We start from the raw sequence: 13,643 nt of genomic DNA, 5'->3' as shown, positions 1-13,643 counted from the left end.
TTTATTAGATCCTTTTTCTGAATCTCTTGGGATGAGCATGTGGGGTTTTTCCTGTTATGCTAATGATACATAGTGTATTGATTGTTTCTTATATGTTGAGCCACCCGTGCATTCCTGGGATAAATGCCACTTGGCCATGGTGCAGACTGCTCTTTATGGGTTGCTGTATTCGCTTTGCTCATCTTTCGTCCAGGAGGTCAGCCCGTTCTGTGGAGTGTGCTGGCTGTGCTTCACTTGCGGGCTTATGGGTAAGAGCCTAGCAGTCTGTACTTCAGCTTTGAAGAGAGTAAAGGTGTCCTCTGGCCACAGGAACACTTCTTGAGGTCCCTCCTTCCTCATCGGCACTTCTGAATCCGAGGTGGTGGCCAGAGTGTTCCTCGGCCCAGGATGCTGGACACTTTCTTTGAATCACTTTCAGGGGTGGAGGCAACAGCCCAGCCCAAGACCCTCGTTTCCCCTGACCCTGTGGCCTACTTTCAGTGGGTCAGTGGCGTGGAAATAGCAGCATTATGGCCAACGGTGGGTTCTGGGCCTGGTTTTCTAACTGGTGGAGCAGTTTGGCCTTTGGTTCATCTCTTGAGCCTCTGGGGGAGGGAACTGGGTTATCTCTGCTCTTAACCCTCGTGTCATGCATAGAAGTCAGCTGTCCATGAAGCTGAGAGGAAAAAGTTGCGTAGTTTTCCTAAACTTGCAGTGAAATTGGACATTTCCTTTAGTTCTGAAGGTAGGTAACAAACACCTGCTGTCATCGGGAGCAGTCATAGGTGTTTCCTGGTCCCATCACACTTGTCACGAATTCCTTCTTTTTTTCCCCTTAGATTTATTTATTTATTTTAGAGCTGCGCAAGTTGGGGGAGGAACAGAGGGAGAGAGAGAATCTCCAACAGACTCCCCACTGAGCTTGATCCCATGACCGTGAGATCAGGACCTGAGCCAAAATCGAGTTGGACAGTCAACCGACTGAGCCATCCAGACACCCCTCGACCCCACGTTTTTTTTCTTTAAGATTTATATATTTGAGAGAGAGACTGAGTGTGCATGCACCTTTGTGCTAGCACGAGTGGGGGGAGTGGCAGAGGGAGAATCTCCCCCAGACTCCCCACTGAGCATGGAGCCTGCTGTGGGCTCGATCCCACGACCCTGAGATCAGGACCTGAGCTGAAACGAAGAGTCAGAGGACACGCCACCGACTGAGGGCCACCACGGTTGTCACAGATTCTTTTTTTTTTTTTTTTTTTTTTTAAGATTTTATTTATTTATTTGACAGAGACAGCCAGCGAGAGAGGGAACACAGGCAGGGGGAGTGGGAGAGGAAGAAGCAGGCTCCCAGCGGAGGAGCCTGATGTGGGGCTCGATCGCAGAACACCGGGATCAAGCCCTGAGCCGAAGGCAGACGCTTAACGACTGCGCCACCCAGGCACCCCACAGATTCTTGATCCGTTACGTGCATCCGGTGCTGCTTCAGAATTACCGTATTGCTAGACCTGCCATATCTTGTTGTTATTACATCGGTAAAGAGAATCATGTACTGTTACATCACACTGTTGCTGCTTTAATGTTTGGGTATTTTTGTCCTTTGTCATCCCGCATATTTTATTTTACACCTTTGGAACATCATTCTGAGGGCAGTCCTATTCTTTTCCACACACCAGAGGACTCATTCATCTCATGAGTAACAAGAGAGCTCCTGTCCTCGGGCGTGATTTCATACCTCCCTCCCTGGGGACGTGAAGTCCCGCCTCCGAGAAGGTGGGCATGGGTTCCTGGGTGAGAGAAAGCGGCAGGTGTCATGGGAGACAAGCCGACCCAGGCCCAGAAAGCCTACAACAACCACACAGCCCTAATGACATCATGATTCACTGTTTAAAGCCCAGCCATTGGGGGGGGGGGGTTGGGAATAGTTTATATCTTTTAGACTTCATTTGGTTCATCAGGTAGCTATTTAAAGGCACAAATACCTCTAAATACTGTTTGATAGCCTGAATTATTTATTTAATTATGTGTAAATACATCTTTCCATATAATAATACGTTTTTAGAGCTTTTTAATAATAGCATTAAAAAAACAAATCTCGGGTGCCTGGGTGGCTCAGTCGGTTGGGCATCTACCCCCGCCTCGGGTCGTGATCCTGGGATTCTGGGATCGAGCCCCGTGTGGGGCTCCTTGATCAGTGGGGAGTCTGCTTCTCCCTCTCCCTCTGTCCTCTTTCTTGCTCTCTTGCTCTCTCTCAGGGAAATAAATAAAATCTTAAAAAAAAAAATCGCAGAAGCAACGCATGCTTACTGTGCAGAATGGATACACAGTAGTGGCAGTGAGTTACCAAGTGGGGCTCCGGGGCCCATGTCATCCTGCTGCCCGTGCAGGATCCATCCTTGAGGACCAGGTGCCAGGAGTGCAGTCGCTGGCTCAGAGGGCAAGTTTGTTCTCTATGGATTTGATGCTTTTTCGAAAATTGCTCCCCTGAAAATTACACCCTTCCATATCCCCACCAGTAGCACTGTGTGTGTCTTCTCAAGTCTTTGCCAGCAGTGTGTATTTCCTTTTTTATCTCTGCTGATTTGATAGGCCATCATGTTTTCGTTTGCATGTCTTTGATTCATTGCATCATTGAATGGTTTCATTTGGTTTTGGCTCTCATTTCTTTTTTCCTCTTATGAATCACCTCAGTGTTCTTGGCAGTATCACTCAGGGTCCTGGCAGGATGCAAATGCAGCCGCGAAGTCTTTATAGGAAAATAACTTACTGAAGGGAGCATTACGGAGAGCAGGGCCGAGGAAGCAACAGGGCTGGATCCCCACAGGAGGGACTGTGAGCTTCTTGGCCCGGGGCAGGTGCGGGGGGCATCGCGGTGGGAGAGGGGCGTGGTGTGGGGTGAGGCAGGAGGAGTAAAACCCATGGCTCTCCCCTGCCTCCCTCTGGGGGCTCCCGCTGACTCCAGGGCTGCAGTATACAGGAGCCCCCTTAGAGCACAGAGGAGGACAGAGACCACACTGGGGACACATGGGGAAGAGCAAGCACATTGGCTGTGTCTGCGTCGTCTTCCCTGGCATCTGCCTTGGAGGCCTTTGGACAGCAGTCAGGAAGTCTCCCCCAGGGCGAGCCCTCGCCACTTTAAGGCCACCCTGGGGATGGTGAGCAGGGACACAATGGCCTCTCTCAGCCCAGACGCCATGTGCTGCGTTGGTGTGGCTAGGCGTCCTGGTTTCTGTTTGCATTTTAATTCAGGTGTTGTGTTATTTATAGCCATATACTGTCAAGAATTTTATAGACAGACCAAACATGGGTCTGTTGTGTTTTGTCCCAGAAAGCTGTAACCTCAAGTCATTTGTCTGTCAGAACTAGGCTGGGGTGCCCAGTACAGAGCCTCCAGTCAGTGCAGAAGGAGAAGGTTGCTTCCCCTGACTGAACGTACACACAGCCCAGCAGGAAGGACGAAGGCACTTTCAGCAGTCCTCCCTTCCCCAGCTCCGCCTCCTCCAGGATGTCCCAGAACGGAGCTGGCTCCTCCTGTTCTATTTAGGGCCATGTCTTCAGGGGGTAGGAGAGCGCCATCCAGTGAGGCTGCAGAGGCCACCCAGGGCCTGGGACGTGTGGGGCTGGAGAGCTCCTGCTGTTGGCGGCCGTGTGGGATGCTTAGTTGCACCCCTGGCGTCTGTCCACTAGGTGACCGGAGCTCCCTCCCGCCCCTGTTGTGCCAGCTGGAAACGTCTCCCGGCGCTGCCAGATGTCCCCTGGGGGCCTGTCTGTCCCCAGTTGAGAACCCTGTGTAGACTTGTCAGTAAGCCCACCTGGCAGGACCCTGCATGGGGCTGGGTGCCACTTTCTGTGTCCCCGGTTTCAGAAGTGGCCTGGAGGGCTGGAGACCATTTGCTGGGAGGTGTATTTGCTGTGATGTTCTACTTTTCAGGTCAGTTCAGGAAAATGTGTCCTTAGGGACAAATACTTTCTATCAGGGATTATTAAAGATACTGAGTAAAAGGACCGTTTGATCTGCAAAAGGGTCAGGCTAAGTCACGGGACTTGTTTGCCCAGAGCAAAATGTTGTTAAACAGTGGTTAGGCCTCCTGTCTGCCGTGGGGTGCTGGGACAGGAGACAGGGCCATGCTGGAACCTGCTGCCGGGAAGGGTGGTCTCCTCCGGGGCCTGTCCGAGCAGGACCAGAGCCTCGCCAACAGCTGTTTAGTGTAGGTGCAGGGTGCTGTTATATGGGGCTGGTGTGGAAGGCCGTGCGTGGCAGGTAACGGCAAGTGATGGGGGACATCTCCTGGGAAGTGTCGAAGGTGATGCAGCATTTGACACACTCCTAAGAGAAGTGTTTTACTCTCAGACGGTGGGCAGCTGTCACATGGGAATCCCGGTCCTGTGTCTGTCAGTCACAGGGAAGGGCAGAGTGGCTGTGCTGTCTCCGCCATGTCAGAGGACACCCCATGCGGATGCCTCAGGAGCCATGCAGTAGAGCAGGCTGGCTCCTGCCCGAAGTGCCGCCCCATCGGGGCTGCTCAGCTGCTCACGAGCCCCTGAGGTCCTTGAGGGCCGCTGGGGTGACTCAGGTGTTGTTACATCATCTGTTTTGTGATGAGCGGGTTCAGAGGGTCTTGCTGCCACGGACCCTAGGAGTTTGGGTTGAGCTTGGCGAACCTGGTGTCGTGCAGCCCAGTACTGGAGGCAGCGGGGTGTTGAGAAGGTTCCCTGGCCAGAACTCCCGGCTCTCGCTCCCTTCATTGCCCCTAACCTCCGTGAGCTGTTTGTTAGGGGCGCGTAGCCTGCAGAGGGGCCAGGCCCTCCCCACACCTGCACGTGTCCCATCTGTGTCTGCTGTGTCTGGGGCTATTTAGGCTCCACAGCTATTTGCACAGGACGCAAACAGACAAGTCCCCTGTCTTCGAGTTGCTCCCAGCTAACAGGAGGTTGGGCGAGTGCCTCTCTAGTGGGTCTGTGAGAGGTACCCAGAGAACGTGTGGTGGGGTGGCCTGGAGGGGACTGCCCAGGCAGTCAGGGCTGGTGTCACAGAGTGGGTGATCTCTGAGCCAGCCCTAGGAGGAGAGAGCCCCAAGAAGGGGGTTTGAGGGGAGGTCCTTGGACAAGTCGGGCTCTCGGGAGTGTACAGTCTGATTCCAGGGGACTAGTGCTGTGACAAAGAGCTCCAGTTAAACCTTGTGAACCATGACGTCCTGATGGGTGAGCGTCCACGGTGCATGGTTGGTAAATGCTTGTGTCTCAGCGTGACCTTTCTCCCTTTTTCCTCTTCTCAACAGCCAGGGCCAACTCGTTTGTAGGAACAGCCCAGTATGTGTCTCCAGAGCTGCTTACAGAGAAGTCGGCCTGTAAAAGGTAACTCACTTTCATTTGATCCAGAATATTTTCTTTTTTCTACAGTAGCTATTAACGTACATTTGTTCATGTACAGTTAATAGTTAAGGAGTGCCTTTTGAGGCCTTCATCAGTATCTTTCTTGGACAACCTGTGTGCTGCTTCATTGTTCTGTGTCATACTCCTGGGGCTGTTGTTGCCTGATGCTTTGAGATTTGATCTTGTTCCTTTAGGAGCACCCAGCCAGTGGGGTAAAGTGTGGCCGAGAGGTCTGTATTCCTTGCCATGTCCCTGAGCCCTGGGATCCTTCGCGCTGCCTCGGGCTGCTACACCCTGGCAGTGGCAGCTGCAACAGGACAACTCTAGCAAAACAGGCTCTGCAGAGTGTGGGGAGAGGCCCGGAAGGCAGTCCGTGTGGGAGGGGGTGGAGCTGTATTCCCAGCTGGGGCCCAGCCAGTGCCAGCCATCCGTACCCAGTGCTTAGAACTGGCATGGGCCTGGAGCCACAGGGTTGAGGGCGTGAGTGGGGGCCTGGGTTTTGAAAATGAGAGCTGCATAGGTGAGGCTCTGCTCGCAGGAACAGAGGTCTGGAGAGTGAAAAGTCAGCAGCAGGGTAGCAGGGGAGAAGGGGGTGGGGTGTTGATGGCCAGGAGCAGGGAGCAGTCGGGAGAGTGGTCTTGGGTGGGCCTGAGGCAGTGGGAGGATGGAGAGGTGGCAGTAGAGTCTGGGGTCTCAACGTGGAAGAGCCGTTCCAGATGACAAGTTCTGTAGCTGGAGCTTTTCCCTGGCTCCTTGCTGCTGGAGGGAGGCAGGAGGTCTCCCTCGGGTTGACTGGTACCGACAGGCTGCAAGGAGCCCCTTTTCCGGAGAGACACAGCCCTGCCAGAGGTGGCAGAGGAGTGAGTGGTTCTGGGGGTGGCTCTGTGTTTCTGAGTGTGACCACTTTTTAAAAACTCTAGGGGGTTGAGCTGCAGGGCGCACATGAAGGTGGGTGGGCCTCTTAGCAGTCTCCGCATTCTTTGCGTTTGTGTTTTTAATCTTATTCACCCACAGATTCTAAACTCTTACTGTGGGCCAGACGTTGCTGTAGGGCAGGGCTTCTTAGCTGGGGCAGTTCTGGCCCCCGGGGTACATTTGGCCCTGCTGGACACTTCCGGTGTCGCCACTTGGCAGGAGTGGGAAGGGGAGTGCTATTGGCGACTACTGGGTGGCGGCCAGGGACCCTGCTCTGCCCTGCGCGGTGCAGACACGGCTCCCCAGCGAAAATGAACTGGCCCCGGGTGTCCACGGTGCCGAGGCTGGGAAACCCTCCTCTGGGTGGTGAGTGCTGCGGGCCAGATTCTTGAAGTATATGTCACGGCTGCCTAAGGACTAGCTTTTCCTCGATTTGGGGCTTTTAGGATGAAGCAGCCCTTTAGCACTGAGGGGGGAGGTCCTCCCGGCTCTATTGGGTGACATAGGAAGACACAGAGTGGCCGCTGCCTTCTCTGTGAAAACTGGAAGGAGATTGTCTACCCACATTGGCTTGTCATTTATGCTCTCTTGGGTAGATGCGCCAGCAGTGGGGACAGTGGCCCTCTGGGGGTGTGAGGGGATAGCTCTGTGAGGGAGACGTCGTTGTGTATCTTTTTATGCTTTTACGTGTTTAAGTTGTGATCTTTATTCAAAAACAGGTAAGATTTATTTTCTGGTTCTCAAAGTGACACCTGTGTATTATAGAGAACTCTTAGAAAACATGGAGGATAAAAAAGCAAGAAAACTGGGAGTCTGCAGCCTGCTTACAGACACCGGATAGTGATCTGGCGTGTCTTTCCAGTTATTTATTTCTGCGTGTCTTCTGTGTGTTCATGTGACTTCTGTTCAGCTGGAGTCGTGGTGAATAACCAGGCTTGAGCCCTGTTCCTTGGGCTTGTGGAGCCGGCCTCTCCCCGTGTCCGGGAAGTCGTCTGTAGACACCTCGAACACCTGTGCGCTTCCGGCACGTGGGTTTACTGAGTTCATTGAGCTCTTTCTTTATCGTTAGCGCTGAGTGTTCTTCACTTACGTGGCACAAGCTGGCATGACGGCCATGTGCTGCACATGCCACGCCCCGGGGGAAAGGGCACCCCTGCCTGTCTCGGGGTGCCGGGGCTGCCTGACGGTCCTCTGCTTGGATGCCAAGAAGTGGAATGACTTGGTCTAACTTACCATTTTAAAAATCCTTGATACATATTGCTTTCCAGAAATGTTAACACCGGCTTTCCTCTTTTGTTTGTATTGTATTAAAAAACCATCTTAACTGGTAGAGCTGCTGGTGATAATGTGCCAGCGTGAGAAGAGCCCAGGGCCTGGCCGTGCCGACGGCCGTGCTTCCTGGAGATGGCAGCCCGCCATCGCGCCTGCCCAGTCTCCGGCCGCTGCCACTCCCAAGGGCCGAGGCTTTTCTGTCGGCGTCTATCTTGTGTGGCTCCCCGTTTTGACTAGACTAGATAGTAGAGAAAACCAAGTGTAAAACTAGGTATTGAGTATTGAGACTATAGATTCGGTTTTTAAATGCCCTTCACTCCACTTGTATGTTGTGTCTCAGATTTCTGATCTGTTGTATGTTTTAACCCGTGTCCAGTGCCCTTTCTGCCTCCTGGCGCTGAGGCTGGCCTGACACTTCGACCCGCACCCAAAGTCTCTCTCCTGAATGCCAGGCTGTGGCCTCTTCCAGAACCTGGTTGTATCCTGCAACCCACGAGCCCCCCGTATGTTTAGGGCTCCAGGCAGGCAGCTGGCGGTGCGGGATGAGTTGCATCTGGATGCTTTTGTAGTGCTGAGCTGGGAATAGAATGAAAAACTTCCACAGGAAATAATGTATGCAAAATTGATGTCAGCCGCGAGCTCCGAGAGGGCTCCGAGGGGCACTGAGGGGTGAGAGTGCATAGGGCGGGCTGGGAAAAGGGGGTGGCGATGTCACAGGCGAGGAGAGCATCCCCTCCAGGGTCCCTGACAGCTGGTTCTGGAAACAACTTAGGGAAGTTTACAACTGGTTCTTTTAAAATGTGGAATTAAATGTTTATAAAAGAGGGGTAGGGCTTTTCACGACAAGTTCAAGAAGGGAAAGAGTTAAAGCTTGCTTCGTGCGCATCCCATGGATTGTCTGATTTGTCCGATTTGGCCCCTTGGCTTGCGTCTGTGTCCTGGGGGTAAACGTCGAGTGAGTCGTGAGAGAATCTAAGTTGATTCCTCGCTGTACCAACCTGCAGTGGTGGCTGGGAGCCCCCTTACCAGCACTGCCACCCGGCGCTCGAAGAAGCTGCTGCTTTGTCACTGTCCATGTTTCCTGTAGTCAGGAGTGACCTCTGCAGCCTCTTTAGGTCCACGTTGGCCCCGTGAGGAAGTTGGGAGCGCCCGCTGCGGTGGCAGGTCTGTGGGAATGGTTGCACGGCCTGCTGCGCCTGGGATCCTCCAAGTCCAGGTGCCCGGGGAGGCCCCCTCAGGAAGGACGCCAGGCAGATTCCCACCCTCACACTGACCTGGTTTTAAAGGAGAGAAGTAGATCAGAGGCTGAAATGGGGCGGTACAAACCGATCAGGAAGAAACGAACTGTGCTTGTCACGGAAATTTTACAAATGTCATTCTTCTCTGTTTTTCCCCTCCTTTAAAGTTCAGACCTTTGGGCTCTCGGATGTATAATATACCAGCTTGTGGCAGGACTGCCGCCTTTTCGAGCGGGGTAAGACCACCCACCGCCCCCAAGCCCATCGCAGCAGCTGCAAGAGAAGTGGGAGGAGGCAGCCCCCCGGGGCTGGGCCGGGGCTGGGCCAGGGTGCCGGGACTTCTGCAGCTGTGTCTTTGCAGGGAGAGAGGGAGACTGCTGGCCTGGGAGAGGTAAAGCTCTGTGCTGGGGAAGTTCGTGCACTCTGTCAAAGTGATGGCTTCTCTTGTTTTACAGAAATGAATATCTTATATTTCAGAAGATCATTAAGTTGGAATATGACTTTCCTGAAAAATTCTTCCCTAAGGCAAGAGACCTTGTGGAAAAACTTTTGGTAAATATTCTGAATTTTCTTCTGTAAGATGATCCGACAGCCACATCCTAGGTCCCTCTGAACTTGTGGTCAGAGCAGCTTTCCTGGAGGCCCCTGTGTTTAACAAAAGGGTGTCCTAGGGTTGATAATGAGTGTAGGTAGATTCGTGTCTTCTGTCTGATCTGCGTGTCCTTTTGATTTTGTAAATGCCCAATTCTTGACTTGAATAAGATGGGAAATCATTGTATCATTTTGCATTTGTTCATCAACATACATAGCATTTGCAGTTCCCTGTTGCTGGAGCAGCTGGGTGTATTACAGTGGCAGGTGGCTGTGAATCCTGCACGGTGGCGTCTGTGGGCGTCAGCCTTCGAGTCCGCCGCTGGAGGGTCTGCAGATGACCCGGGCACTAGCGTGGAGCGAAGCAGATTCATCCAGGAAGGGGATTTGTGTTTGTGTTTAGCGGCTGCAGTGTCCCTGCCCTGCTGCGCAGGTGCTGGCCCTCCCCCTCATGTTCCCTTGGTCTTGGGGAGCAGGGTCAGTCCCGTGTCGACCTGTCAGCGGGCAGCGTGTTGATGCTCGGTGGGTCTAGGGGCGTGAAGCTGAATGTGGAAGGAGATGGGCGTGGGGCCCTTTGAGATGAAGCACGGGTGGGAGAACACAGCATTTTGTGTTCTGTCCGTGGCAGCTCGCCGTCTAGACAGATTCTTGGTCTCCTTGTTATTAAAGATGGTATGTTCATTCTTTTCCTTGTTGTGGGATTTTTAATTGTGTATTTTAAGAGAACAGTTGTTGCTGTTCATTAGATTTTGAGTTATTTTCGCCTGTGCGAGGGGAAGGCTAGGTGCCTGAGAGAGGTACACATAGCCCTGGCGGTGACTCCGCTGTCCCCGGCATGCCATGGGATGGGGCGGGACAGGCCCTAGTGCCCTTCCTTTGTCTGAGATGAGAAGAATTAAAAAGGAGCGCTCAGAAAGAATGTTTTTGTCAGAATTATTTTTCGATCCTGACGCTGACCCGTGTTGACTTGTCTTAGGTTTTAGATGCCACGAAGCGGTTAGGCTGTGAGGAAATGGGAGGGTACGGCCCCCTGCGAGCTCATCCGTTCTTTGAATCCATCACGTGGGAGAACCTGCAGCATCAGACGCCTCCGAAGCTCACTGCCTACCTGCCAGCCATGTCAGAGGACGATGAGGACTGCTACGGAAACGTAAGCCAGCTGGCGTGTGCACGCGTGTGCGTGAGCGTGGTCTGTGTGCACGTGCTGTGTGTACATGCACATGTGTCTGTAGGTGTGGCGTGGGCATGAGTGTGATGTGTGTACATATGTGCGTGTCTGTGTGTGCGTGCGTGCATGCGGTGTATGTGCGTGTGAGCGTGGTGTGCCCACATGCACATGTGTGTCAGGAACAGCCCAGCAGTGCTGTGTGCCATCGTTCCTCGGTGCACAGGGCGTCTGTGCCATGGGCCCTGGGAGCCCAGCTTGTGGGACGAGTGGCTGGACGGGAGGCCAGTATAGACCAGTTGGTGGTTGAGCACTGTGAGCCCCTGTCCGAGTCTCCCCAGTACTGGGGCCAGTGAAGCATCCACTTGCCCATCTGTCCTGAGCTCAGATTGCCAGGCTTGGGGGGTAAGGGCAGTCTCCTTTTCTTACTTCCTGTAGTTAGTTTTCACCCAGAGGGAGCCTGCCATTGGGTCGGGGAGACTAGGGCCAGTGGGAGTAGCACCCTCCACGCTGTCGCTCTGGGCTTCTGTCTTCTGCGTTTGGCTGGTGCCTTGTAATGATGTGTCTAAAGACATTCTGGAATGCTTCTCATCTTTGAGAAGCCCAGGGTGCTTCTGCTTTGAACTTTCGGGAGACGTGGCATTGAGGCTGGACACTGGTCACTGTTGCGTTTTAGTGCCTGGTACAGGCAGGGTCTTGAGTATACTTTGTTGTTCGAACGCTCCTTATGGAGGGAGTGAAGACACAGAAGTGGACAGAGGGGTTCAGCGAGCGGCTGTGCACCACCCCCCCACCAGCAACCAGCTCCTGGGCAGTCCTGTGCTCCCTCCTCACCCTCTACCATGACCCCCCCACGTTTAAATACAATCTCCTGTGTTTCTGTTACCATCCACAGTCCATTCTCTTGGTTTAACTTATGTGGTCCTGGCTTCTTCTAGCCAATTCCTGTGTCTAGTGTGTCACGTTAGTTGACTGGGAGGTTTAGATTTTATCAAAGTCATCCAGAGTTTAGTTAAAATTATTGCTCGGATCACCTCTCAGAGACCGAGTTTTTTTTTGTCTCCTACGTGTCTCCTCCGTACTGTTGTAAACATCAAACACTACCCTTTCGTTGTCCTAAAATACCGTTTGTGCCTGGACTTGAAGGGAGTCGGATGTGGCCAGCCATCTGCGCTCACTCCTGACCTGCTTCCCCCATGGCGGTGGTCTCGGCTGTCAGCAGCCTCCGCAGGTGCGGACTGCCGGGGACCCCGCCCCAGGACTCCATTCCCCGCACCTGATGTCCTTCCTGAGCCTTGGCCAGTGGGAGCAGGTGGGCAGGGCGTCCCTGGGAGGCAGCTTGCTCGGCCTGCTGGCTCTGCAGCAGCCGCTCATGTCATCATTGACTTGGGCCTCGGTGCCCGGGGGCTCGGCTTCGTGGAGCCGTGTGTGCACATGTGTGCACGCACGGTGGAGTGTCTCGGGCAGGCCTTCTGTCTGCCGATTCATTGCGTTCACCACGCTGAGAGCCCTGACTTCTCAGTACTCAGGTGGGGCCATCTTAAAACCAGCTCCATTGGTTAATGGCTTATTTTCTGTTAGGTGGCTCATCGTCAGCTCTCAGAGCTGTGTGGTTTGAAAGCCTTGGGAGGTATTTAGGCAGCGCTCGCTATACCAGACTTTCCATTTGGACAGTGAAATGAGCCTTGACCTGGGAAGGTATCAGATACGGGAAGGGACGCTCCCATTTTGCCGGTGTTGACAGTCTCACAGGGGCATGTTCTCATCTGTGAGGCCCCGAGAGAGTCTGGGGTCTTTTTCAGTAGGAAGGGGGATCCCTCTGGGGGCAAGGAACTGGGAACGGTGTTTGCTCAGGGAATGGAGAGAGGAAGAGAGCAGTCACTCGGTTCTCTTGCGTGTTCCTGATGACCTGCCGGAGCTGGTGATGATACTGGTGGTTGGATCCCAGAGGGAGCGTGCTAGATGTGGTGCCCTCGGAGAAAGCCTCCGTTCTAGAGCAGCATGGAAGTTTCCTTAGTGCACGCCGGCAGGTACCCCTACGCCAGCCAGTGTCACCCCTTCTTTCTGGGCTTGCGTTTTGTGCTGTGGGTCATCCAAGGTGCTGCTGAGGAGAGAAGAGCAGAGAGCTGAGATACAACATCTGGAGCTTTCTGTGGGGCGCAGTGCAACGCCATTGCCAAGACAGAAATCGCCCAGGCAGCGGTGGCGGTGGTGGGAAGCCAACAGCTCTGAGACGAGAGTGGGGCAGCTGCTGTGCTGGAAAAGACATAGAAGACCAGTCCTAATTCAGTGCTAGCTAGCAGGCTGTGGTCTTGGGACAGTTCTGAGCCTCAGTTTCTCTGTTTTAGAAATGGAGATGATGGAGATATCCGTCTCACTGGCCTTGCAGCCCCCTGAGACACCTGGTGGCAGGGGGGCTCATGGAAGCTTCTTCAAATTTTGGGATGTTGAGCAGAGGCGGCCTTGGCCCAGGGAGTCCTCACAGAGCAGAAGCAGAGAATGTGCCAGAAGAAGACCTTACTTAGATGAGGGGCCGTAGGAGTGTCCAGGGTCAGTCCCACCCAGGAGCCAATGCGGTGGGACTGAGCCTGCTCCCTGTGCTGTGTGAGCACTAGGGAGAAAGCCACTCCTGGAAGTGAGTAAGGGGGGTGGGAGCAGTCTGCAGGAGTGGGGGTGGGCTTTGTCTGGGGCCCACCCTCAAAGGTGGCAGCCGGGGCCTTCGTGGAGGGGACTTGGAAGGACATGCGGACTCTGGTCTCACCATTGGTGGTGGCTTCTTTTCCCTTGTATTTGGCTTCATTGGGGTTCAGGCATGGGGCCTGCAGTTGTGGGACGCAGGCCGTCAAGGGTGAGCACTCTTCCTCAGGTCTTTGGTGAGGGCTCTCTGGCCCTGTCACTGGCCCCAGCGGTGTCTGAGTGCACAGGCTTTGCCTGTTTGGCACATCGATAAGTCCATTTTTGTGTTACCATCGGTTTATAGCTTTCTCCAGAAGAGCAGGCAACTATTTATCAAGTTTAATTAATATTTTCTTTAGTTAAAAGGGATTTTTTTTAATTGAATGCAGTTAGTCAAATTGGGATATATAGTGACAACCACAGACTTAGAAACGTCA

The 13,643-nt window shown here is 53.5% G+C and overlaps 1 protein-coding gene across 2 annotated transcripts in view; it reads left to right on the top strand.

Annotated features, from left to right (window-relative positions):
- Window positions 1-13,643, top strand: part of PDPK1 (3-phosphoinositide dependent protein kinase 1) — a 73,812-nt gene that overhangs the window by 44,662 nt on the left and 15,507 nt on the right. For both annotated transcript variants that reach the window (XM_045784719.2, XM_087853372.1), the window contains exons 7-10: window positions 5,256-5,331; window positions 8,942-9,010; window positions 9,230-9,326; window positions 10,342-10,515. In XM_045784719.2, the coding sequence (XP_045640675.1) occupies window positions 5,256-5,331; window positions 8,942-9,010; window positions 9,230-9,326; window positions 10,342-10,515 (416 nt within the window). The remainder of the gene's footprint in view (window positions 1-5,255; window positions 5,332-8,941; window positions 9,011-9,229; window positions 9,327-10,341; window positions 10,516-13,643) is intronic.

The sequence above is a fragment of the Ursus americanus genome, chromosome 2 (genome assembly GCF_024610735.1).
Source record: "Ursus americanus isolate L20-20 chromosome 2, mUrsAme1.1.p, whole genome shotgun sequence".
NCBI classification, from domain to species: domain Eukaryota; kingdom Metazoa; phylum Chordata; class Mammalia; order Carnivora; family Ursidae; genus Ursus; species Ursus americanus.
This window is presented reverse-complemented; position numbering and strand designations above follow the sequence as displayed.